This window comes from Panthera onca, chromosome B3, assembly GCF_046562875.1.
Source record: "Panthera onca isolate mPanOnc1 chromosome B3, mPanOnc1 haplotype 2, whole genome shotgun sequence".
Taxonomy (NCBI): Eukaryota; Metazoa; Chordata; class Mammalia; order Carnivora; family Felidae; genus Panthera; species Panthera onca.
Genome location: NC_138344.1, coordinates 124,734,350 through 124,760,447, shown reverse-complemented (window position 1 = coordinate 124,760,447; position 26,098 = coordinate 124,734,350). Strand labels below are relative to the sequence as shown.

The following is a 26,098-nucleotide window of genomic DNA, read 5'->3' as shown; positions in this document are numbered from 1 at the left end:
TCTCCTGTGATCCGGTGACACTGGTCTTATTTCACATTTGCAGTCACTCTGAGTCTGCAGTCATTGTGTCCCACGGATTTCATGATACTCATGGATGCTTCCATTCTTTCTACCTGGCTCTCAAACCACAGACCTTTCCCAAACCCAGAAATTAATTCAACTTGCACTGAAACCTTTTGTTGCTTTTTCCAGACACCTGTATTTACCCTCTGATTTTCTTCTGATTCTTAAAAGCACAGCAGTGGCTTGGATAAGAAAGGTCAGCCCGTGTGAGGTGAAGGAAACTCAAGGTAAGTGGAAGTTTCTTTAGAGTCCAAGTGTTTCTTGCTATCAATTCCTTCAGGTGCTCCAGGCCTTTGGATGGCAGGGCAGTGACACTGGTGTAAGAGACGTCCCTAGGGAGGACAGAACAGAGTAGTTCAGAGAGGCGGTGAGCAGCCAGAACCTTCTACTTCTTGGCTAGAAAGTCAGGCAGGCCTGAGATTAACAGGGGTGTGTTCTCTTCTGCTGTTGAATATAAACTCAGTTCTTTAGATACTGCCACCGGCTGAAAGAGGAATATTTGGTTTCTAAGTTGATATGTTACAAAGGACTCCCCATTTTTATCACTTGGAATTCCAGTATGCATCGATACAGATAATAGCTTCACGGACATTTTCTTTTATTCATTGCAATACATGCAAACTCTTGGAATCTGAGATGGATATCAATTTTATTCCAGAAATTACAACATATAACTACTAAAGTGTCTCACAACATAAGAGAAATATATTTGAATGGATTTAAAGGGGACTGAATTGCTCTCAGTCTCTACGGGGTCTAGGGTTTGGGGATTAATAAGCTGTTCACTGATATGGGCCAACACTAGTGTTATGAAAATCTTCTCCTAATGATGCAGAGCTTGGGAGTTATATAGTGAATTTCTGACTCCGAACAACCTCCTTACGCTTCCTTTAGGAGGCTGTCAACATATTTCCTGTAAAGAAAACTCCAGTATTTACATTAGTAATCAAGTCACCTCTGAAAATAATGAGGAAGGTGGTGAGGCTGGAAGCAACATAGACACTAGTGTTAGTTACTCAAGTAGAAGTAATTCCCATTGTAGTGTAGCATTTCCTGTTCTTTTCTCAGTCCCAGACAGTCCAGGTTATATATCCTGCTCCATCGTTTTGTCTTGCTTGCACTGAATAATAGCTTGAATAAAACCATGAACATTTAACCTAATATCTCTCATTTTATATTTTATCAATTAAAATAGTCACTGAATAGTGTTAGATTTTACATGATTTTTACATGATTTTTTTATTATGATTTTTAAAATAATTACACTTAAAATGTTTAATATAGTTAGTAGTACTGATTAGCAAGTGAATTCCAATATCTACAGCTTCTTCCTCCATGTCATTGCCATTGTACTTAGCTGGAATTTACATTCTCTGGGTTCAAGGCTGCTAGAACATGCTAGTCATTTTTTACAAACACGAAGCTCTCACATTAAGTCCGTTCTTACTACACAGCTGTAATTCTCAGGGAAGGGTGCCACATTTGCTATTCTGTGTTGTATGTACTTTAAAAATTCTATAATTCAGCATTTCTCAAACTTGCCTGATGGTAAGAATTACCCTTGGCACTCATTACTGTATGATCCCAGCTAATTTTGAAAACTAAGCAAGTATGTGTGGGAAACTGGCATAAATGAACCACTTTGCAGTTAATGAGCGAGTTGAGGGATTTTGGAGCCAACCATAAGGGGAATTGTGAAGTAAGTGAAGCTAGACGTTACTCTTCTGCCTCATCTGTCCTGTTGATGCTGTATTTTCCCTTTTAGACATGCTGTCTTCAAGGTGTTGCTATCTTCCTGCCTTCGGTTTTCTGAAAGCAACTTGTGTGTCTCTTTATGCAGTGATGCAGTCATGTCAGTGAAACAAGAGAGCATCTCTTGGCTCATTTTCCCTGCTTTGCTATCTGTTGGATACACTGATTGCGTGTGTTCATCTGAAAGAGCTTATCCTTCCAAGTACTGCGTTTGCATTTTAATAGCTTTTCTTGAGAAAATACTTTAGGAACGATCCCAATTACTGAATGGCAAAACACCCCAAAACTAAGTGGCATCAAACAACAGTCTTTTTATTGTTAGCATAGCTTTTGTGGGTCAGAAATTTGAACAGGGCGTGGCAGGGGTGGCTTATCTCTGCTCTGTGATGTCTGGGGCTCAGCTAGGAAGACTTGCCAGGGCAAGTCAGTGATGGGGGCTGGTATTATATGCAGACTCCTTCACTTACATGCCTGGGCCAGGGCTGAGACGACTCAAAGCCCTATATGATTCTATATGACTGTTAAGATGGCTTCTCCATGGGGCTTGGGCTTCTCACATCAGGGCAGTCAGGTTCTGAGAGGGAGCATTTTGAAAGGAAGCATCTGGGGTGTCCCAAGAGAATGAGTAGATTGAAAGGTGGGGAACATAGAACCATCTCACAATTGGAGGAGTGTCAAAGAATTTGGGCCTTAGTTAAAAAACAAACAAACAAACAAACAAACAAACAAACAAACTGCTATAGTAATCCATGTGGTGAGGATAGGATGAAGGCAGATATTTGGTGAAAACTACCAATTCGCCATTCTGTAAGTCAGTGTTTCTTGTCCAGACACCAGCGTGGACCAGCATCAGAATTACATGCAATACAGACTCCTGAGCCATACCCCAAACCAACGGGAGGAATCTGCATTACTTAAGATGCTCTCTAGGTAATTTAGAATCTCACCTCAATTCTCAGAACATTTTTATGAAGCAGATGGAAATTAAATCGAAGACAAAGAAATGAGGCATGTTATATCCAAAGAGACTCAGCAAAGAAGGGTAACTATAATTTGGATCTAAAGTTCAGGTTCAGTGCTCCAGGAACTCTTCTCTACTCCTTATCATCAATCAGGTCTCTGGAGTCTTTGAATATATGTCCAGGCGCAGTAACCCTCCAGGGACTCATTAGGAATCTGTTGGGGAGAAACTGATTCCATCCTGTGTCTGAGTGTCTGCAACCCAAGCATATCTCAGATGGCCACCAATTGGGTCTCAGAGGGGCTGAATTGGGAGGGTGCTTGGACATGCATGGAGAAAAGCAGGTGTTGGGAAATGTGTAAAACTTATGATAGAAACATCTGTAACATAATGGGTACTTGGCATATAGTAGGTGTTCAATAAATGTCAATTCCCTTCTTGCCCAATTTGGAGTTTATCTTGAGTCAGAAGCAAGGAACCCAGAAAATAGAGCTCCAGGCCAGATCGTGACTTACATATCCAACTGCTTATTTGACATCTCATCCTGGATGCCTCATAGGCAACTCCAATTTAACAGGTCCATCCTACACTTAGCTTTTGATTCCCCATCCCCACCCAAACGTACTCTTTTCCATTAAATCTAGCAGAACAAAACAAACATCCAAAAAACTTTTGAATCCATGTATTTCCATCTCCAGTTTAAACTCTCTAGTCTAAGCTAATGCCATCTGTTGGTACAATAGCTTTCTTGTCTACCCTTCCTCCCTTCCAGTCCATCCTTCACATAGCAGCCAAAGTAGTCATCACATATGGGTTGAGTCATAACATATGGGTTGAATAACCTTTCAGTGACTTCCCAATGTACCATGAATAACATTTATTCTTCCTGCCATGCTCTTTAATGTCCTACAGATCTGGCCTATGCACTCATCTCAGGCACCTAAGGCCACTTACAGCCTAAATTAGAATCTATTGGGACCATCTGACTCCCTGCTGTCACGAGCCACTTGATGAAGCTCTAACTATCCATTAGGCCTACTGTTACCTAAAGTGCTCCTGAGCTGCTGCCCTTTCCTGATGTAGGTCACTCCACTCATGCTACTTTGGTACTTTATAGAGTCAAGCAAGAGGAGTGACTGCTTTTTCTCGTTATTGGGGATTTAACCCCTCTTGCAGAGAGCTACAGTTTTAATCAGATATAATCTGGCTGCTATCAGAAAGGAAGGTAGTTCCTTTATACTTGAACACGGTTGTAACACTGACTCTCCACTCAAAGAATTCCTGATTCTTCCCTCCAAGCCTACTGGTGTTTATTTCCTATTTTCTGTCTACCATCTTGTGGGGCTTGTGTTCTCATGGAGTCTCTTTTGCTCTTGCCCTACATTTATGCCATGAATGTCTATACTAAGATACAATTGAGCTATACCCCTCATCAGAGGATAGCTCAGTTGTTTATAAGTCTTTAGCCATTTACAGTCTCCTGGTTCTCATTGCAGCCACCTTAGTTTAGGTCTGAATTACATTTCACCTGAGGTGTGCAAAAACTTTCTGCCTGGTCTTAGAAACCTTCTACTAATCCCACTTTCAGACTTAAAGACAGAATGTTCTTTCTAAAACTTGGATCTCAACGTATTGCTTTCCAGCTTGAAGCCATGGTTCCTCCAAAGTCTATACAATTCTAGCTTCTTAGAAGAGTGCTCCTTGTCCCCAGTGGAAATTTCTTCCTAAATCCTGTGTAGTGTTCTTGATTTTTTCCCTTTCATTGGAGGAAATGTTTGAGTAATTTCTTAGAAAGGCTATATATGAAAGAGATATTTTCTGCATTCTTGTCTGAAAATGACTTTTTTTTCCCTATCCTTATATTCAGTTGATACTTCACCTGGCTGTAAAATTTCAGGTTGTAAATAGTTTTTCTTCAGAATTCTGAAGGCTTTACTCTACTGAATTCTATCACTCATTGTTGCTTTTGGTAAGAAAGATGAGATTTAGTTTCTTATTCTTTGGTCATTGACTGGTTTTTACTCTCTGGTAGCTTTTATGGCTGTCTCTCTCTCTCTCTCTCTCTCTCTTTAATTTCCAGTTTTACTGAGATATAATTGATGTATAACATATGTAAGTTTAAGGTATACAACATGATGATCTGATACATGTATATTTTGTGAAATGATTATATGGCACTCTCTTGGTTCCCAGTGTGAGATTTCATGAAGGTAACCCTTGATATGGATCTTTTTGCACTTATTGTGCTGGCCACTGAGGGTGGGGGTGGAGCCTTCAATCTGGAGGGCTATGTTCTTCAGCTTTAGGACAATTTTTGGTATTGTTTCCAGGATAACTTACTCCTCATATTTTCTTTGTTCCCTCTCTGTAAGTCCTAGGAAGTGAAAAAGGAACTTCCTATATTCATCAGACTTATTCCCATTTTTTCTTGTAATTTCTCCTATTATTTTTTATTGAATCTAATGGTAGAATTCTTTGACCATATCATCCATCTCTTCTTTTTTTTTTTTATTATTATTTTTTTTAACGCTTATTTATTTTTGAGACAGAGAGAGAGCATGAACGGGGGAGGGTCAGAGAGAGGGAGACACAGAATCAGAAGCAGGCTCCAGGCTCTGAGCCATCAGCCCAGAGCCCGACGCGGGGCTCGAACTCACGGACCGTGAGATCGTGACCTGAGCTGAAGTCGGATGTTTAACCAACTGAGCCACCCAGGCGCCCCTCATCCATCTCTTCTACTTAATTTAAAGAATTAATTAAAAAATTTTGTTTCCAGGGGCGTTTGGGTGGCTCAGTCAGTTAAGTGTTGGACTCTTGATTTCAGCTCAGGTCATGATCTCACGGTTCACGAGTTCAATCCCCACGTTAGGCTCTGTGCTAACAGTGAGAAGCCTGCTTGGGATTCTATCTCTCTCTACTCTTTTCCCGTTCACATTTGTTCTCTCTCTCTCTCTCTTTCTCAAAATAAATAAATAAAACTTAAACTTTTGTTTCCAGCTTTATTGAGGTATAATTGACAAATAAAAATTGTATAGAGTAATGGTGTATAATGTGGTGTTTTGATATATGTATACATTTTGAAATAATTACAATTCAACCAATTAACATATCCATCACCTCACACAGTTTTTTTTTTAATGGGGAGAACATTTAAGATCTACTCTCTTAGTAAATTTCAAGTATACAAAATGGTATTATCAACTGTAGTCACTCTGGTGTACATCAGGTCCTCAGACCTTAATACATCCTGCATAACTGAAACTTTGTACCCTTTGACCAATATCTCCCTATTTCCCCATCCTTCAATCCCTGGCAACCACCAATCTACTCTCTTACTGTGAGTTCAACTTTTTTAGGTTCCACATATATATGAGATCATGCAGGATTTGTCTTCCTGTGCCTGGCTTTGAATTTTTAGTTTTAGTTTGATGAAAGCTGGGACTCTGCCTTTTCTGTTCATTGCTGTATTTTTGGCACTTAGACTGGTGCTTGAAAGACAGAAAGTTGTGACTACATATTTGTCAAATACAAAGATACATTTTAAGAAGAGCTTTCATGTTTTCCCTTTTTATAGTGTATTTGAGGAAGCACACTATGTTTAGAATGTTTAGAAGAATGGCTTTTAAATTCAGACTATCTGGATTTGAATCCTGGCTTCTATACTTACTACCAGTCACTTAACCTTTTTGTGCCTTAGTTTTTTTATGTCGGGTTTGTTGAACAATAGCTGACAGTGTGTTCTCAATAAATATCTATTATCATTATTGTCACCTTGCAATGAGACATGTCTTCTCAGATTTATCTCAGGTCACTAATGGTTGCTTTGTTGAAAGTTCTCTCCTGTTCTCTTCAATGTGTTTGGCTCCTCCAGGCTTATTTCCACCCCACTTGTTTATCTTGGTTTTGATCTTTCAAGTCACAAACGTTCTTTGGCTGGTGATCCTAGGTTGCATGCTCATGCTTAAAAACAAGGCACTGAAAATCTAATTGGGAGCTTATCTACTGGCGAGAGTCTGCTTTAGGACAATTGTGTGGCATATATGCTGTCGTATCCTAAAAATGCCAGAATATGGAGGCTTTTTGTTTGTTTGTTTTAGAATTTGTCAACTTCTTCAGAAAAGAGACTTCACATTTCTAGCCTAGAGGGAAGGTACTCTTGGCTGCTGGCATTTTACATGAATAGGGTGGTGGGTTAACATTTCCAGATGCAGACCTTAAATAAATCCTTCTGTTTATAGCCCCACGTTTCACTCTGTCACTTGCCACCCCCATCACCTCCAAATCCCACACCCTTCAGAGGTTCTGCAAGGCAAGGCAGCTGCCTCCTCAGGTGTGCTTCCTCTGAGTACTCATTTTTGTCTCCTTCTCTTCTGCCTTTTCTCATTCAGAATTCTGTAGCTCACCAGACCACCCACGCACTCTCATCTGTCCTCTCCGTCCTTGTGGATTTATGTATATCAAAATGCCATTCCTATCATTTTAGGGGCCTCTCAAGAGGGAGAGGAAATAAAAGCTTAGGTTGAATTTATCACCTTAACTCTTAGTCATTACTCCATTTAATATGTAGATCTGTGCAAGAGCTTAGAACAGATACTTGTTGAGTGTTGAGTCAGCCAGACAACTAGACAACTAGGCAGATTCCCATGTCTGGTGTTGATGGAGAGAATGAGCCTCAGTCTGACAAAATCCCCAAACTCAACAAGGCAGGGATCATTTTAACTTCTTTGAAGCTGTATCTTTCCTCATTCACCTAATTTTTTATTTGACCACTTTGAATCCAGGATTTACTAACAGTGTACCTTCTTTCCTAAAATAAAACTTGCAAAACGTAGCAAGATTTAAACATTTTGTTTTTGGAGTGAGAGAATATGGAGAGCAGCTATCAGCACTAAAGGGGCCCAAAATGATTTGTGAGTGTAGCCAAATGGATGGAGACCTACAGGCTGGAGGGCTGCCCTCTCTCTTAGTGACTTTGGCACTTTCCACAAAGAGCTCATTAAGTGTTGGGTACCAAGCTTCCTGAGAATTTGTCTCTAGCAAGTATTTACTCACAAAACAGTGCAGTGGAGCTAAGCCTGGCAGACAGTAGGAAATCTGATTGTCTAGGTCATGGGAACCACCTCGAGTTATGTGTCTAATGAAAGTAACAGGACATGAATTTGGAAAGAGTGAGACCTGCAGGGTTACATACAGGGCAAGAATATCATGGAATTTTAATGATGCCAGGAAAAAAAAAGACCCAATTGATATTCGGTGTCATCAGAAGAACAAATTTCTCCTCAAGCAATTATGTATTCTAACATCCCCAAACATGGAAATAATTTCCATTTTTGTGATATGCATTGTCATTATTATTTAAGATGAACCTTTGATGAATTCAATTGTAAATGAAAAAATTTTTTTAGTGTTTATTTAATTTCAAGAGAGAGACAGAGTGCCAGCTGGGGAGGGGCAGAGAGAGAAGGAGACACAGAATCCAAAGCAGGCTCCAGGCTCCAAGCTGTCAGCACAGCTGACATGGGGCTCCAACCCACCAACCGTGAGATCACGACCTGAAACGAAGTCGGATGTTTAACCGACTGAGCCATCCAGGCGCCCCCAGTTGTAAATTAAATAAGCACTAATTAGCCTGCCAGTGTTTCAGCAGCAATTTCAAGTCTCTTTAATGTTTGCTTGTAATAAATGTGGGCTTTTCCTAAAGGTCAATAGGTGGAAGCTGACCCATTAAAAATGTATAGTCACATCTGCAAATTGGTAGATGAAATGCATCTAAAACAGAAAGAAGATTAATTTACCATTTAAAAGGCAGTTTAATTTATTAATACTGACTCAGAAAGGGCTTAAAAGCTTAAGGGCTTAAAAGCTATATGTTCAAGAGTGAGCCTGATTGATTATGAGCATTTTAAAACATGATATGCATTTATTCAACAAACATTTATTGATTGCTTTTTATGTATTGATCTATGATACAAGCAGCTAGGGCTCTAGCAGTAAAGTAAATGGGAAGAAATTCTTGTTCCTCTCATGCTTATATTCTAGTGGAGAGAGAGGGACAATTAAAAAAAATAAGTAAAACACAGAGTATATTTGGGGCACCTGGGTGGCTCAGTTGGTTGAGCATCTGACTTCAGCTCAGGTCATGATCTCATGGCTTGTGAGTTTGAGCCCTGCCTCAGGCTCTGTGCTGACAGCTCAGAGCCTGGAGCCTGCTTCAGATTCTGTGTCTCCCTCTCTCTCTGCCCCTCCTCTGCTCATGCTCTGTCTCTCTCTTTCTCTCAAAAAAATAAATAAGCATTAAAAAAAACATAGTATATTTGATAATTAGTACTATGGGAAAGAGGAAGACAGGGAAGAGGAAAGGAAGAGCTTAAGAAAGGGGTCACAGTTGGGGAGGGTGTCAGGGAAGGCCTCATGGAAGAGATAGTTGAGCAGAGGTCCGATGGAGGTAAGGGAGAGAAACATGTTGATGTCTGAGGCAAGAACAGTGCAGGCTGGGAGACCAGATAGTGTCATAGGCCCTGCTATGTTTGAGGAAGCAAGGAGGCCAGTGTGGCTGGAGCTGAAACAGTGGGGGAGTCGAAAATGTGGGTGAAATCAGAGAGGTAACGGGGAGCTAGATCATATTCCTACGAGGCTGTAGGCCATCAGAAGGACTTTGTCTTCTATCAGAGTGAGATCAGAAGTCTTCAGAGGAATGGTATAACCTGACCAAGCATTTCAAAGGACGAATCTGGGTACTGCTTTGAAAGTAAACCAAAGAGAGCCAAGGGTAGAAACAAGAAGACCAAGGTTCAAGGAAGGTGCCTTGGACCAGAGTGGTAGCACTGGAACTGCTGAGAATGGTTGGAGTTTCTACAGATTGAAAAGGTAGAGCCAATGGAACTTTCCCATGCATTGGATATGGGTGGGAAAGAGGGGAGTCAAGAACGACTCTGAGAGGGGTGCCTGGGTGGCTCAGTGGGCTAAGCATCTGACTTAGGTTCAGGTCATGATCTTGTGGTTCGTGAGTTTGAGCCTTACCTCAGGCTCTTACATCCAGGCACTCGGAGCCTGGAGCCTGCTTCAGATTCTGTGTCTCCCTCTCTCTGTCTGCCCATCCTCCCTCATGCTCTATCTCTGTCTCTCTCAAAAATAAGTAAACATTAAAGAAAATTTAAACAAAAGGTTAAAAAAAGAATGATTCTGAGATTTATGGTCTGCAACTAAAACATAGACTTTCCATTTCCTGAAATGGGGAAGTGAGGCAGGTATGGAGGGAAAGATCACGGGTTCAGTTTTGGACAGGTTGAGTTTGAGACGCTTATTAGACATCCAGATGGTGATAGTGATAAGCATGCAGGAGAAACATACAGGAAGGAAGCGCAATGTGTGCAGCTTGCAAATTTAAATAGGGTGTTCAGGGAAGACCTTGATGAGAAGATCACATTTAAGCAAAAATTGAAGGAGGCGAAGGAGCAAGTCCCATGGATACCTGGGGGAAAAGCCATCTATGTAGAGAAGACAGTTAGTGCACAACCCCTAGGTGGCAACATGTTGGAGGGGGATGTGTTCAGTGTGGCTGGTGTGGAGTGTTGAGTAGGAAAGAAGTAGGAGATGGAATCAGAGAACAGATCATGGATAGGGAGCTGTTTCAGCAAAGTCTTTGCTATTTGTAAGGACTGGAGCATTTTAAGCAGAAATTGAAGAAAATGATCTAGGAAAGTTGGAGAATTACAACAGGTGCAAGAACAATCATATGTGAAAGGGGCTCACTTTGTGCCCCTTTGTGCCCCTAGGAAGAGACGGTGTTTCTGGGTTAGTTAGTGCTGGTTTGCATTCTAGCACCATCGCTTATGGCCAGATGACCTTGGGGACTTACCTATTATCTCTGCACCTCAGTTTCTCTTTGTTAAATAGGGATAATAACACCTGCCACTGAATAGTTAAAAAGGGTAAAGGTGATATACTATCTGTAAAGAACAGAGAACACAGCTGAAGCTCAAAAATATAATTGCTTTGTAACTCAGAAATCACTGTTAACCTTTCCTCTATCTCTCAAGTTTGTATAATTATATTTCTTTTAAGCCTTTTGCTTCTGTGACCTATGAAATCCCATGGAACTTACCATGTAAGCATAATGGATCCTTCAAAGACAAACTACCCATATACTATAAGTCAGTATGGTCAGCTCTCCACCACACAATGACAAGAGGAAATGATGGCAATTTATTGCCGATATTCAGATACTGAAATAAAAACCTATCCTTTTCCTTAGTGTTGAATCCTCTCCCACTCCTCCCCAAAACACATACGAAGTGACCATCACCACAGTGGCTAAAGGACCTCAATGCTACTGGTGAGACGTGAAAAGTCCACTTTCTTTTAAGGTGTTTATTTCCTTTAGACTCAGAAACAGAACATAATTAACAAAATGGATTTCAGTGACTTGGCAGAAATAGTGTGTCAGAATGATAACCCTTAACTACCTTATTTCCTGTCGCAAGAGTAAAAATCTCAGAAGAGTCAAAGAATTTAGCATTCATCTATACTTACTTGGGAAGAACTGAGTGCCTAATTGTGCACACCAAAAACTGTTTCATGTGTTTGTGTTTGTGGGTTATTTGTTGAAAATTTTAATCCTAGGTTAATTTATCCCTCCTATCAGTAAGTCTGTTGTCAGCATCTTCTAGTTAATTGTAAAATCATGAGTAAAACGTGCTATAGAATAATGATTTTTGCCTTGTCTATTTGGCTCTATGCAATCTTTTTTTCACCCCGTGACTAATTGAGACTTTATGTGGGTGAAATCACCAAAAACCCTGAGAGGAGTAGTGTTGGAGGGGTCAGAATCCTCTGGGATCGATAGGATGAAATAAAATAATTTATACAAAATATTTAGCAGACAGCCTAGTAGGCGCTTACTTAAAGGTAGATTGTTTATACTTAAAATTGCAAAGAAGATGTGCTCTGACTTACTTTCTGTTCTAAGATTTGTTACTGTTGAGGACTCCTGACTAAAGAGCAGTGATTAGTTAATAAAACTGTTCAGAATTTATATGTTTTAGAACATTTTGCAAGCATTGTTTTCCTAGAATTCAGACTCAGCAAATATTCTTTTATGTTCTATCAGTTTTGATGAAAGTAAAAAGCCCTTACTTAAAGAACTAATTTTAGCAAAACCATGTTACAAGAAACAGTTAATGGGTTTGTGAATTATTCATTTTTATAGGTGAAAGGTCATCCCAGTTTACTGTCCATATTGGCATAGATATGAGAACATTTATTCAGACTGAATACCCTGGTGGAAAATGCATGATCATTTGAGGCCACTGCTCCAGGACCCTGGCTCTTGGTGCTTTGGAGAACTTCTCTTTCAGTTAAAGTAAAAAACTTTTGAGGATGATAGTAGTTGAAATTTTAGTCAGTTGAAGAAATGCAAAGGTTCATATGATTTTGAGGACCTTTGTAATAACTCCATCACCTCTCTCCCACCAAGAGTCAGCCCTCTAGTTTAGGAATTCTCTGCAATGTTTTATCATTAGTTATAAAAAGTAACCCTACCATGATAGATTGCTGTGACTTAAAGTATTAGCTCTGTTTTCTCATATCAGTGGCTATGGTAGTAAGAGATGCTACTGATCAATAAATTTGGATTTTTTTGTTATCCAACTCTCGTGAATTGTTGACACAAGTCTTCCAGTCTGAAGATTCCTAGGACTGAAGTAGGCCATCCTACTTCAAGAAGCCAGCATGCACACAATTATGGAAAGGTTTCTATCTACTCTTTCTCTTCAAATTCTTCTGTGACCTTCCTTGTAGCTCTCAAGGACTGAACAAAATGGTCGCAAGCCATCTCCTTGCCTCTGGAGACACAGGTGTGTGTCTTAGGAGGGATGACCCACTTTGGTTGCTTCCCCAACAACTTGGATCTCTTGGCAAAGGTCTGCTGGCTTGATGGCTTGATGCCCGAGCCAGAAACTGTAAGAGTATGTTTACCTTTGCAACTCATTTATCACTCCAGTGAGCAGAGCAGCCTCGCAGACAAACCTCCTCTGGTTTTCCACCCCTAGGAGGTTCCCTTCCTGTCCAAGAGAGCCGCCCCAAGGGCTCTGTTTGACAAACACAGAAAGGAAGACAAGGAGTGCCAGGCTGATTAGGTCTTTGGATTTGATCTTGTCCCTATCTTTGGAGGTCCGGTGCCTGCCAAATAGCCAGGAGATGTAGATGAGCAGTCACAGCACAGTTGTTGGGACAGAGGTATCCAAGACTAATAGTGTCAGGGCCAAGGGTGGGTGAAGGTGAAAGAAAGAAGGCATGGGGGTGAGTTGAAAAGGGCCACAAACTGTAATGGGTTATATAACTATTACTAATATTTCCATAGTAATTCTTCAGTGGGCCATCCTTGACCTGCTGAGTCAGGTCATGTTCCTCACAACATGATTTCAACACAATACACTTTTCCAACACTATCCTTTGCCCCAAATTGTGTTTTGTTGCTGTTATTGTTACTATTCTTTGGACACATCCTATGTTTTTAAGTAGAATTGCCTTTGTTCTTTCTCCATCTCTGTCTGTTGCAATTCTACCCCTTATCTGAAGCCCACCAAATACCATCTTCTTTAATGAGGCCTTTGCTGGTCACCCTACCTAGAAATGGTATCTTGATTCTCTAAATATCTGTCATGGCTCTTTTGACATCAAACTTACAGTTATTTACTCACATTTCTCCTAAATTTGGCTGTAACCTCTTTAAAAGCAGAAGTTATGTCTTATCCTTATAACATTCATGGAGTTCAGTAGGTGCTCAGTAAAATGTAGAATAAGTGAGTAAATGAACACCTTGCACAAGTTTGCTGCATTTTCTTAAAAAAAATTTTTTTTAATGTGTATTTATTTTTGAGAGACAGAGCATGAGCAGGGGAGGGGCACAGAGAGAGGGAGACACAGAATCCGCAACAGGCTTCAGGCACTGATGTGTCAGCACAGAGGGCTGTGCTGACGCAGGGCTTGAACCCATGAACCAGGAGATCATGACCTAAGCCAAAGTTGGACGCTTAACCAACTGAGTCACCCAGGCACTCCTACAAGTTTGCTTCAGATTAGCTATTTCTCCTTAGAAAGGAAAGAGAAAAGGAGAGGTTCAACTATGGATGGTGATGGCCTTGGGGTCAGGACTAAAGCTGATTTCATTTAGGACTAAACTGTACTCAGGATCGCAACTCAACAACAAAAAGACAAACAATCTAATCAAATAAGGTAAGATATTTGAACAGACACCTGACAAAAGAAAATATACAAATGGTTATGAGGTACATGAAAAGGTACTCAACATCATTAATAATCAGGGAAAACAGAGTAAACCATAATGAGAAACCACTTTATAGCAACTAGAATGGCTAAATCAAAAAGACTGACAATATAATGGGTAAGCAAATACCAAACTTTCATACCTCTCTGGTTTGAGTAGAAAATGGGATTTTTGGGAGGCATTATTTCCTATGAAGTTAAATGTACATCTGTCCTGTGACCTAACAATTTTACTCCTAGACTTTTACATTAGAAAAATACATAGATATGGGGTTGTATACGGAAGGTGGAGCATGAGGGAATTTTCTGGTTGATGAAAATGTTTGAAGCCTTGACTAAAATAGGATAACATAATTTTGCCCAAACTTATCAAATTGTATACTTGAAAACTGCATGTTATTGTATGGAAATTATATCTCAATGAAAAATAAATTTGTCCAGGCTCATACCTAGAAAATTATGCATTCAACACACCAGTGGACTTCACATACGCCCAAAAGAACTGTGCCACAATTTTTCAGCCATCTAATAGTATGATTTTGTGAAGATCATCGAGTAAAAGACAAGAACATAAGGTGCTTATTCTTCTGTAAACCCAGATGGCAGTGCCTTGATCTTTAGATTTTTAAATAATTCATTTGATCAGCTAATAGCAACAAAAGTTTATTTTTGTTGAGGCATGTTACACAGACTCAAGGATATTGTTACAGAGCTGTTCTCTTCTTAGGAGATACTTATAATAGTAACTGGGACTATTATAATCATTTTCAGTGGTAGGTTAAATGCTTATTAATGTGAGTTACATAATTTAGACCTTAGAGAACTCTGGTTATTATGGAAGGCATTGCATTTCAGTGCATTCTTTCCTTGGGGATTATAAACACCGAGAGCTTCTCTTTCAAAATAAGATTAAAAGAAAACAAGATAATCAAAAATGAAAAGCATAAAAATAGAAAATGAGATTGCATGTCTTGATTAGAAAAACAATAGGTAATAAATGTTATTGAACTCCCAAACTATATTAAAAGGCTTTAAAAAATAGGAAAGGGTGGAGAACAGGCCGTACTTTAGATGTTGCACCTGTTTTGAATTAGATTCTTTTTTGAGAAATGACCTTGAGAAAAGATGGTAAACTAAGTGGGCAAAATTTACTGTTTTCGTTGACTGTTGGAAATGACTGTGTTCTTCTTTCTCAAATATCTTTATGAAGCAGAAATATATAGCAGCCATTTTTCTTCTCTTTAGTTGGAGTTTAAGGTTTTCCAAGTTGGCTTTAACACCAACTCACACCCAAATCATGGCTATTTGGTATTCAGTTACAACTTATCAAATATTTATTGAATACTTGTTGTCTTGTCTTTTGAAGCAGGGAAATTACAGAAAGTGTAAGACATAGTCGATTTCCTTAGGATCTTAAAATCTGGTTAATAGGGAGAAGATCTGTGGGAAATACAGTGATAAAGACTTTGACAAATGTTCAAGACAAGAGGTACATGGTGATGTTACAAAGCCATTCATGAGTAGTTACTAGATGCTCTTTAAGACAACTGCCTGAAATTTGAAGGGTGAGATTGAACTCTTTGTTCATTTCTTACTTTCCTGCTACTGGCATTTCAAATGCTGCCATATCCATTGTCCTCTTTTCCTGTGCTTTGTGGTTTTCTTTTTAAATTAAATTCTAATTTTCATTAAAATAATGTGTGGACCTATTTTTAAAAAGCAAACTACACTGGAAGCTTAGTTATACAGGCTCTGGTGCAATTCCTCCCTGCAGTCTGCTTTCTGATGCCCTGAAAACAACTACTTTTAACTTTTAACTGGTATTTTTTTCCATAATTGTAAATATATTTTGATTTATTGGCTTTTGATTCACCCACTGACTTCCTGCTAAGGAAGATGAGGATTTAGCTCTCTTCTATCACCCTACACACAAATTCTCCTGACACCCCCTCTAATCGCCTGAAACAGTTTTAGGACATATTTGGTTAAGCTTATATTTAGTATTTTGGTTATTACAACTCTGCATATTTTGATTTCATTTCCTTTCTTGTGTAGCTTTATTTCCTTACAAAACATCTTTATGAAACATCTCTCTTATTTATGTACCTTGTTTGGATGGACTTCTTGCTAAGTCTTGCACACGCTCTAAAGTTCTCTAAAACATCTATCAAAATAGTTTTTCATACAGCCAATCCTGTCAGATAATGTATCAATCTATTTTATTTCCAGAACTTTCTCTTGGAGCTCTCTTGGTGGGGAGGGTTATCAGAAGTCTCCATTCTAGCCATTTATTGAGATTTCCTCCATAATCACATCTCCCATTACCACCTACATTCCAAAGCATCTCAAATACATCTCTAGCCCTGATCTCTTGTGTTACTTTCCCATCTGTAGCTATCACAGTCTGCTTGGATGTGTCACACATACCTCAGACTGTTCTTCACCACTATACCAACTCCTCCCACAGTCTTCCCTTTCTCAGGAAGTAGTGATCCCATTCGTCTGGCTGCTCATGCCAAAACCCTTGCAGTTGTCTTTGATTCTTCTCTTTTTCTCATTCCCTATGTACATTCCATCAGCACATCATATCGGCTTTACCTTTAAAATATAGTCTGAACTGACCGTTTCTTATTGCCTTCACTGCTACTACCTTGTTACAAGCTGCTATCACCTCATGCCTACATTATTTTTATACATTCCTAAGTGGTGTCCCAGCTCCCAGACTTGGCACCCTACTCTCAACACAACAGCCAATGTGACCCTACTGAAACAAAGGTCAGATCATGGCAAAAGACTCCAATGGCTTCCTCTATATCTAGGAGCAAATAAAAGACCTTAAAGTGACATTTAAGGCCATCCACAAGTTGCTCTCCCCACCCCGTTATCTTTTTGACCACAACTTCTATCTTTTTCCTATTTAGTTTACTCTTCTTGAGCTACAACAGCCTCCTTGCTATTCCTCAAACATGCCAGGAATGTTCTTACCCGGGGGTCTTTGCACTTTGTCTAGAATGCTTTTCTTTCTGGTAGTCACATGCCTTGTTCCTTTATGACTGTCATATTTTTTCCCAATTGTTACCTTCTCAAAGAGGCTTTCCCTGACCACCTGTCAAAATAAGAACCACCCCCCCCCCATCAAAAGCTCCTAATGAAGAGTCCTGAGCTTAGCCTATGATCAATAAATGTTTACTGTACATTTTCAGAGGTTGATTAGGAAGAATTTAATCGAACTGATGCAAATGGGTCAGAATGACAGGGAAGGAGTAGAAATTTCAGGCAAGTGAGATAACTAAATCAGAGTTCTGAAAAACCTGAAATTAGAAAATTTCTCTCATATTGTCATAATATTTGAGAACAAGTGATTTAACCAAAGGAGAGACAGAGAGGAGAAAGAGCCAGAGCTCGGAACTGAAATACTGGGGGCAGTGATCTCTAGTGAGAAAGATTAGGAAGGAGTGAGCAGAAAGGCTTAGAAAGGTAAGAATAATGAAGTATCAAGAGTCAGGAAGAAGCAAAGGTAATCACAATGCTTAACATTCGTGAAGCATATACAAAGTGCTTTTAGTTTATTTTCTTACTTAAGCTTCACTACTTTTAGTAACTCTGCTTTGACAAATAAGATCACTGAGTCATGGGTCTCACAATTAGTGATGAAAGCAGGAGTCAAGTCCAGGCCTCGCTCCTAATCTAGCTCACTTTTCACAACCTGGCCTGTGTCCAGAAGCAGGAATTGCATTGTCAAGTAGTTGCACAGCTGCTCTTAACTTGGCCAGAGAGTCTTGAAAAAAAAAAAAATCTTGCCAATACTATCAAAACAACTTTTAAGCAACAGAAACAAATAGATAAATTAATTTACCACTTAGAAAGAAATATAAATGGACACTCTCCCTTAAGGACAAAGTACTGAAATATCTTTAAAATGTGACTGCTATTTAAAGGCTACAGCATTTACAGAAGTGTGATTCAAGTATTTATTGTATACCGTATTAATTTTGCTAACATTTTTTAAGCTAGTACTATGTTTTAGGCATTGTAAAACGAAGTAGAACTGTAGAAACAAGACAGGCATAACCCTGCCCTCTAGGAGCTCTTGGAGAGATAGACAGAAACATACTACTGTTGCTTTGAGATGCATACAGAGGGGCTAGAGTACAGAAGAAGAAATGGTTATCTTTCCCTAAGGAGAATAAGGGTCAAGAACGACTTCAGTGAGGAGGAGGTTTTTGGTTGAAAGATAAAATGGTAGTAGGTGCTAATCAGACAGATGAGGTTGTGGTAGGGTTTTCCAAGCAGAACGAAGAAAGAGTTTAACATAGCCATGTAAGTAGGCTGGAGTATTAGGAGAGCTAATACAGACAGATCATTGGTCAGGGGTGTATAGTGGTGTGAGAGACAAAGCTGAAGATTATCACGGAGCCTTGCGTGCCACACCAAGGTCTTTATCCTGAGGGGTACAGGAGACCAGAATTGGTGTTAAGATCCGATTTGCATTTTAACACACACAGGTTTGGGGAAGACGGAATTGAGAGGGACCGAGATAGAAGGCAAAGGGAGATTTGGAGGCTCTTGTCATCTAGACTAGTGCTACTCAAAGCTTGGTGCCCACTGGCCAACTGTTTCTTATGAGTCCTTGACAAATGTAAGAAGCTTGTACTGTAAGGCAAGCCAATGACTTCATGAAGCACACTGTTCAGTTGGGGCAACTTTGCTTTTATGGGAAGATTTTCCCCATAAAGGAAGCTGTATTTTGATGTACATTCTGGGGCTAGCCATTCACCTTGTAGTGGCCCCGATTTGAGTGGTCGTAGTCTACATCATTGGTCTTTAAATTCTTCCAAGGTCACATATTCACATGCAAAAACTGTTTGAGTATGTGCCTTTAACCTGTGTACATTTATGATCTCCATGCACATATTGCTGTAATACCATGTTCTATACACTATAAAACACACGAAACATACATTTTAAAAGGATAAGATGAAAATAAATGAGTAATCTTTTAAAAAAATTTCACTAAAGTGAAAGCACTGTAATTAAATATACTTCACTAATTTTGAAAATTGCTGTTTAACCCTTTCTGATATAGCTATTCAGAGGTCTGCTTCTGTTTCAGTTTAGGTTTAAGTGGCTGTCAGTGAAAAAGTCACCTCACAAAGATAGATGGTTCCCCATGGACTAAGGCAGGCATGGCTGTACTCATTAAGTTAAGATTCTCAACTCTCAATCCAATTCAGGAACTAAATACATGTTTTTTATTGAAATTCATATTCTCGGATGTCCATCAGTTGTTTTTGTACACTAACCTATGCATGTTTCATTTTCATATTTTATACACGTGGATTTTAAGACCATTGTAATTATTGATTTGAAATATTTTTAAAAAGGATAAAATTCAATTCCTGGTTTTAGCAAACATAATTTTCATAAGTGATATTCACCATTCTCATCGGGAAGATTACATAACTTGGAAATGTTTTTAAATACCTGTTTCTAAAGGCCATTTCCAAAGCACAAATTTCTTCAGAGAAACAACATTCATTAGTGAGATATCACCTTTATCTTGAAGGAGCAGTTATAATTCTTTAAAATTTTTTTAAAAATGTTTTTATTTTTTTGAGAGAAAGAGAGAGACAAGCATGAGCAGGGGAGGGGCAGAGAAAGAGGGAGACACAGAAATCTGAAGCAGGCTCCAGGCTCTAAGCTGTCAGCACAGAGCCTGACTCGGGGCTCAAACCCATGAACTGTGAGATCATGACGTGAGCCAAAGTTGGATGCTTAACCAACTAAGCCACCTAGGTGCCCCTTGAAGGAGCAGTTATAAAGTTGTCTTTTTTTAAATGTTTATTTTTTTATTTTGAGAGAGAGAGAGAGAGAGAGAGAGAGAGAGAGAGAGGAGAGGGAGAGAGAACAAGTGGGAGAAGGGCAGAGAGAGAGACGGAAAGAGAGAATCCAAAGCAGGCTCCTCACTGTCAGATCAGAGCCCGACAGAGGGCTCGATCCCACAAACTGTGAGATCATGATTTGAGCCAAAATCAAGAGGTGGCTCAACGGACTGAGCCACCCTGGAGTCCCTATAAAGTCATCTTCTAAAAGTATCTTCTAGGTTAAAAAAAATCACATAAAAGGCCAGCACATTTTTTTTTCACTTGACTTTTTGTAGAAAGAAAAATGTATAATGCTTTTAAGTACTTTGCCATCAGTTAACAATGAATCCCCATGTGGTATAGTAGATTTTTAGGGTCACTCTGCCCTCTCATATGGCACCTATGTGTTAAGAAAATAAGGCCATATGGGCACCTGGGTGGCTCAGCCCATTGAGCGTCCAACTTCAGCTCAGGTCATGGCCTCACAGTCATGAGTTTGAGCCCCAAATTGGGCTCTCTGTTGTCAGCCCAGAGCTCACTTCAGATCTTCTGTCCCCTTCTCCCTGCCCCTCCATTGCTCACATTCTCTTTTTCTCTCTCTCTCTCAAAAATAAAAATAAAACATTAATTTAAAAAAGAAAAAAAATAAGGTCATAAATTCACTTAACTAGGTGCATTCAATCTAAAAAGGAAGTACAATTGTTAGAAGTGAAAGAGTGACGATGTTAAGTACTCAAGACTGTGGATCACCCACTGTTCCCTGGGAATGCGTCCATTCCCTACCTGACACCTGAGGGGCTGCAGTCATCTGTGTATATAGTACCAAAACTTAATTTGTCCTTATTTAAAAACATTTCTTAATGTTTATTTTTGAGAGAGAAAGAGAGAGACAGAATGTGAGCAGGGGAGGGGCAGAGAGCGAAGGAGACCCACAATTTGAAGCAGGCTCCAGGCTCTGAGCTGTCAGCGCAGAGCCTCAAGTGGGGCTCGAACCCATGAACTGTGAGATCATGACCTGAGCCAAAGTCAGATCCTTAATGAACTGACCCACCCAGGCACCCCTTATTTTTAAAAGCTTAAATATAAATAGAACCTCTAATATTTATCCTTGCCTCTAATGGATTACCTTGTGCCTTCTCCTGGGGTGCTATGTTCTGCTTTGGCAAGGACTGGACCAGATGTTCAATGGTGAGATTCTAAACTGCTATTTTTAAAAATAATTATGTCTCATCTTTTCCAGTGATTGTAAATTTTACTAGATTGGAGTCAGACAATTTATACTCTTCCTTCTTCATGCCAAGCATTGTGCAATGCACATTCACACACATTTTTCTCTGCACAGAGTGCCTGCCACCTGTTTGTAGACCTTGTGTCTCAGAATTTTGCAAACAGCACCTGCTCAAAGATGCCTGTTTTTTTTGCACTGGGGGCCTCCATGAATGTCCAACCAAGGTGGCTTCCTAATGAGGCATCCGGATGGTACGGTGGAGTGGCCTTCTGAGTGTCAAAGAACAAGAACTTTCTTCCAAGCAGTAGCCTATACAGCTGGGTGGAAGACTACTGCGGATGTCTTTAGCCAAGACAACAGGGCTTACCTGTAAACATCAGCCACTTCTCTTGGTGACTGTCCTTTGTTCCAAATAAAATAAAATAAAGACCGACATATTCTTCTGTATGTCTTACTCACAGCAAGGTTGGTCCACTGTACACTCCTCCAAATGCATCTTGGTCAATAGCTGTCAAGTACTTATTCTTGTTCAGGTAACTAGAGAGAGAGAAAGAGAGAGAGAGAGAGGGAGAGAATGAATTAAGTGAGGTTAAGCAAATTGACGCAAATTCCAAAATAAAATGTGAGCGTGGTTTCCCTAGCTATTAACTGGTTTCTAAGAATTTGGAAAACACCTTACCTTCTTCTGGCCTAAGCACTCAAAACATCCTAGGTTTTAGTGGTGCAAGATTTATACATATTAATTGCGGCAGAAGTCTTTGAAAGTGAGCATGTTCAGGATCCAGTTTGCATATCTAGATTTTATAAAAATTGCCTCATTCCCTATTTACAGGCATACCTCAGAGATGCTGCAGATTTGGTTCCAGACCACCACAATAAAGTGAGTCAAGTGAATTTTTTGGTTTCCCATTGCATATAAAAGTTGTGTTTAGACCATATTGCAGACTTTTAATTGTACAATAGCATCATGTCTAAAAACCCAATGTACATATCTTAATTGAACACTTTGTTGCTAAAAAATGCTAATGGTCACCTGAACTTAAGCAAGTCGTAATCTCTTTGTTGGTGGAGGGACTTGCCTTGATGATGGCGGCTGCTGACTGATCGGGGTGGTGGCTGCTGAAGGTCAGAGTGAATGTGGCAATTTCTTAGGACAACAGTGAAGTTTGCTGCATTGATTGACTCTTCTCTTCAAGAATTATTTCTCTGTAGCATGTGATGCTGTGTGATAGCATTTTACCCACAGAACGTCTTTCAAAGTTGGGGTCAATCTTCTCAAACCCTGCCTCAACTAAATTTATGTCATAATCTAAATCCTTGAGTTATCATTTGAACAATCTTCACAGCATCTTCTCCAGGTGTGGATTCCAACTCAAGAAACCACTTTCTTTCCTCATCCATAAGGAGCAACTCCTCATCCATTCAAGTTTTATCATGAGATTGCAGCAATTTAAATATAATAATAATAAACAAGTTTGAAATATTGTGATAATTACCAAAATGTGACAGACACAAAATGAGCAAATGCTGTTGAAAAATGGCACCAGTAGAGTTTGCTTGATGCAGGGTTGATTCAAACCTTCAATTTGTAAAATGCAATATCTGTGACTCACAATAAAGGGAAGCGTGGTAAAATGAGGTATGCCTGTAGCTGATCAGTGGTGACTGTAGTTTTCAATCCACTTCAGTACCAACTGCTTTAAATTTTCTCAATATTGGTCAATATTCCCATTTGCTTCTGAAGCCTGGGCTTAAATCAGGAAGGGAGGGGTCCCTGGGTGGCTCAGTCAGTTGAGCATCTGACTTTGGCTCAGGTCATGATATCACAGTTCATGAGTTCCAGCCCTGTGTCAGGCTCTGTGCTGACAGCTCAGCGCCTGGAGCCTACTTTGGATTCTGTGTCTCCCTCTCTCTCTGCCCCTCCCCTGCTTGCACACCGTTTCTCTCTTTCTGTGTCTCTCTCAAAAAATAAACATTAAAAATATTTTAAATCAGGAAGGGAATGACCATGGTGAAGGTGGTGAATTTCTTTGGGGCAGGGTTGCCTGGTTTAGCAGGTAAAAATACAAGATGCCCAGATAAACAATGAATAACTTTTAGCATAAGTATTCCCCATGTAACTTTTGAAACATTCCTATACTAAAAAGTTGTAGTTTATCTGAAATTAAAATTTAATTAGGTGGCACGTATTATCTCTGACAATCGTGTTTGTTGGGGTGGGGCAGGTTATATAGATAAGATTACAGACAATGAATGTGTAAATGAGTGAATAAAAACAAAATCAGGGGTGCCTGTGTGGCTCAGTTGGTTAAGCATCCAACTTTGGCTCAGGTCGAGATCTCACAATTCATGGATTTGAGCCCCTTGTCAGGCTCTGTGCTGACCAGCTGGAGCCTGGAGCCTGCTTCTGATTCTGTGTCTCCCTCTCTCTCTGCCCCTCCCCAACTCAGACTCTGTCTCTCTTTCTCTCTCTCAAAATAATAAACATTAAAAAATTTAAAAAAATCAATGTAGCTCTCTTCAAAAGCAGTGAGGTGGGTGAAGTTCAACTTTTAGTGACACATGAGATTGCTTTAAGGAAAAAATAATCCAGAATGAAAGAAGACTCAGCATATGGTGTGGTGGCCACGTGACTTTCTTGATGGCAGTGACAGACAGCTGGTTTACAAATGCCACAGGGTATGGGCAGGACATGGCTTTTCAGGCAGTGACTGAGAAAATCCTAAGCTTCTAGGACATTGTTAAGTCTGAAATGGAGGGGTTCAATTAATCTCATACATACACACACACACACACACACACACAGACACACACAAAGACCCGATTAAGATGTGGCAGCAGTCACGTGTGCCTTCTGGTTAAATGGCTGTCATGTAAGGCTGTCAATAACAGGCTTCATGTGGTCACTGTATGACTGTCCCTCAACCCTCCGTGTCCATGAAATTCCTTTCATCAGTGATAGCTAGAGCAGGCAAGAACCATCTTGGAGAAACAATCGGAGAGAAGACCCTGAACAGCATGATTTTGTAAAAAGACAACTAAGTGGAGTGCTGCACTGGCTGGCATCTCTTTTTGTATTCTTTGGACCCTGCAACTTGCAGATCACATTCCGTTCCCAGACTCATGTGAGGATCGGTGAGCTCATCTCAGTTTTTCCTCTTCATTGCAGACTGCTACAAGTGAAAATCGGCTTGCTCTAATCATTAGAAATTATTGTAAAACTAAATAATTGCTTGTCCAATTCTGTAGTGTTTTCATCTGATATTCAATACGCCCCCAAGGATAAGGAGACTGGTTGATAAGCATTGCAGTTTACCAGAAACGCCGCAGAAGATTTCAAACTGGGAAAGCCAGCCAGAGTCCAGGAGGGGAGAAAGGATGGAGAGAGGGTGCAGCCAGCTTGAACGGAGATGAACTGAGTCTTGGGGGAGGCTGTGTTCTCTAAAACCAGCAGGGTTGTTGGGCACTTTATCTCTTAGAGTTAATTAGGTGCTCGCTCAAAAATGAAACTATTAGGGGCGCCTGGGTGGCTTAGCCGGTAAGCGTCTGACTGGCTCAGGTCATGATCTCACTGTTCATGGGTTTGAGCCCCGTGTCGGGTTCTGTGCTGACAGCTCAGAGCATGGAGCCTGCTTCAGATTCTGTATCTCCCTCTCTCTCTCTGCTCCTCCCCTATTCACACTCTGTCTCTCCCTCAAAAATAAAGATTTAAAAAATGAAAATATTAGTCCATGTGTAGGTGTTTCAAGGGGCTTCCTTATTATCACAGATTGTGATAATTCCGTGAAGCTTTTTACCTTGGGTTCAGATTGCTGATCCCACTTTCCATTTGAAGCTAAGAGGATGGGATGGAGACACAGATTTTTAAAACCCTTAATATCCAAGAGGAAAGTGTTTTTTTTTTTGTTTGTTTGTTTGTTTTGTTTTGTTTTGTTTTTATCATCCTCATTTATCACATAATGTTACCTGAGAATGTCAGTCTGGTTAGACTGATGCCTTCACCATGATTTAGGCTGATTCTCCTAGAATCCACATTCTATAAACAAGCTTGGATAAATCAATCACAAACCTTGGTAGGCTACATGAGTAAGCTATTCCAGACAATGATTCCTTTACAGGGATGGGGTATGTGATCATTTTTGCAAGGATATCCTTTTGCAAGGATATGGTTGACATAAATGAGCTTAATAGACAGTATAAAGTCTTTGAGTCAGAGCTGAAAGGAAAGACTTCTTGAAATCCAGGATTTCTAAATACAAATACTGTGAAGGGCTTATGGGAAAAGAACTAACATTTCCTTTAGAAATGATACAGACACTGCTACGGGTGTGTTCAATGCTTTACACTGCTTATGATGTGTATCTCACAGTTAAGGAACAACAATGTAGTCAGAAAAATGAGGATGGTCAGGAATGAGTTGGGGAAGAATATCCAATTGATGAACTTAGCATGGAAGATACAATATTATAGCTCACATCCTTGTTCATTGGACTTATCCTTGGCACGTAACAGCCATTCAGTAAAAACTTGATGGATGAATAAATGAATGTCCAGTTGCTGGGTAACTCCTAGCTAGAGGTGCCCTATATATTATGTTTAGGCGAGGAAGTGACCTATGTCAGAGGGAGGAGGTTGACACTGTGGCAAGGAAAGTTGTGGTTGCTGTGGAGCTTTGCTCTCTGGGGAATTTTGGATATATTTCAGCTCCAAGATGGAATTTCAGCCTGCATTTCCATAGTCCCTTTAGGGGAAATTTGGGCTGGCACCTGTTTATGTTGTGAGACTCATGGGAATACTTCTGTAAGGAACCATGTTTCCCCATCTATGCGTTGGTTATTTGGAAAAATTAAACGGAACCCCTGCCCAGCCCTCATTGCTCCATGGAAATCCTTTTGGTAGCAGAAATCAGATCTGTCTATAACAGTAACAGGTGAGAAAATGCTC

At 39.9% G+C, this 26,098-nt stretch overlaps 1 protein-coding gene and 1 long non-coding RNA gene across 6 annotated transcripts in view; one reads left to right on the top strand and one right to left on the bottom strand.

Annotated features, from left to right (window-relative positions):
- TSHR (thyroid stimulating hormone receptor) overlaps positions 1-26,098 on the bottom strand; it is a 156,530-nt gene that overhangs the window by 4,051 nt on the left and 126,381 nt on the right. For 4 of the 5 annotated variants that reach the window (XM_060620448.3, XM_060620449.3, XM_060620450.3 and 1 more), the window contains 2 exons: positions 21,614-21,691; positions 207-395 (listed from right to left, as the gene is read on the bottom strand). In XM_060620448.3, coding sequence (XP_060476431.1) covers positions 207-395; positions 21,614-21,691 — 267 coding nt within the window. The remainder of the gene's footprint in view (positions 1-206; positions 396-21,613; positions 21,692-26,098) is intronic. The other variant, XM_060620451.3, reaches the window with a different exon arrangement.
- LOC132670157 (uncharacterized) lies at positions 68-22,156 on the top strand. The gene is made up of 2 exons (XR_009606473.1): positions 68-290; positions 21,987-22,156. It is a non-coding gene; the product is annotated as an uncharacterized LOC132670157 (long non-coding RNA).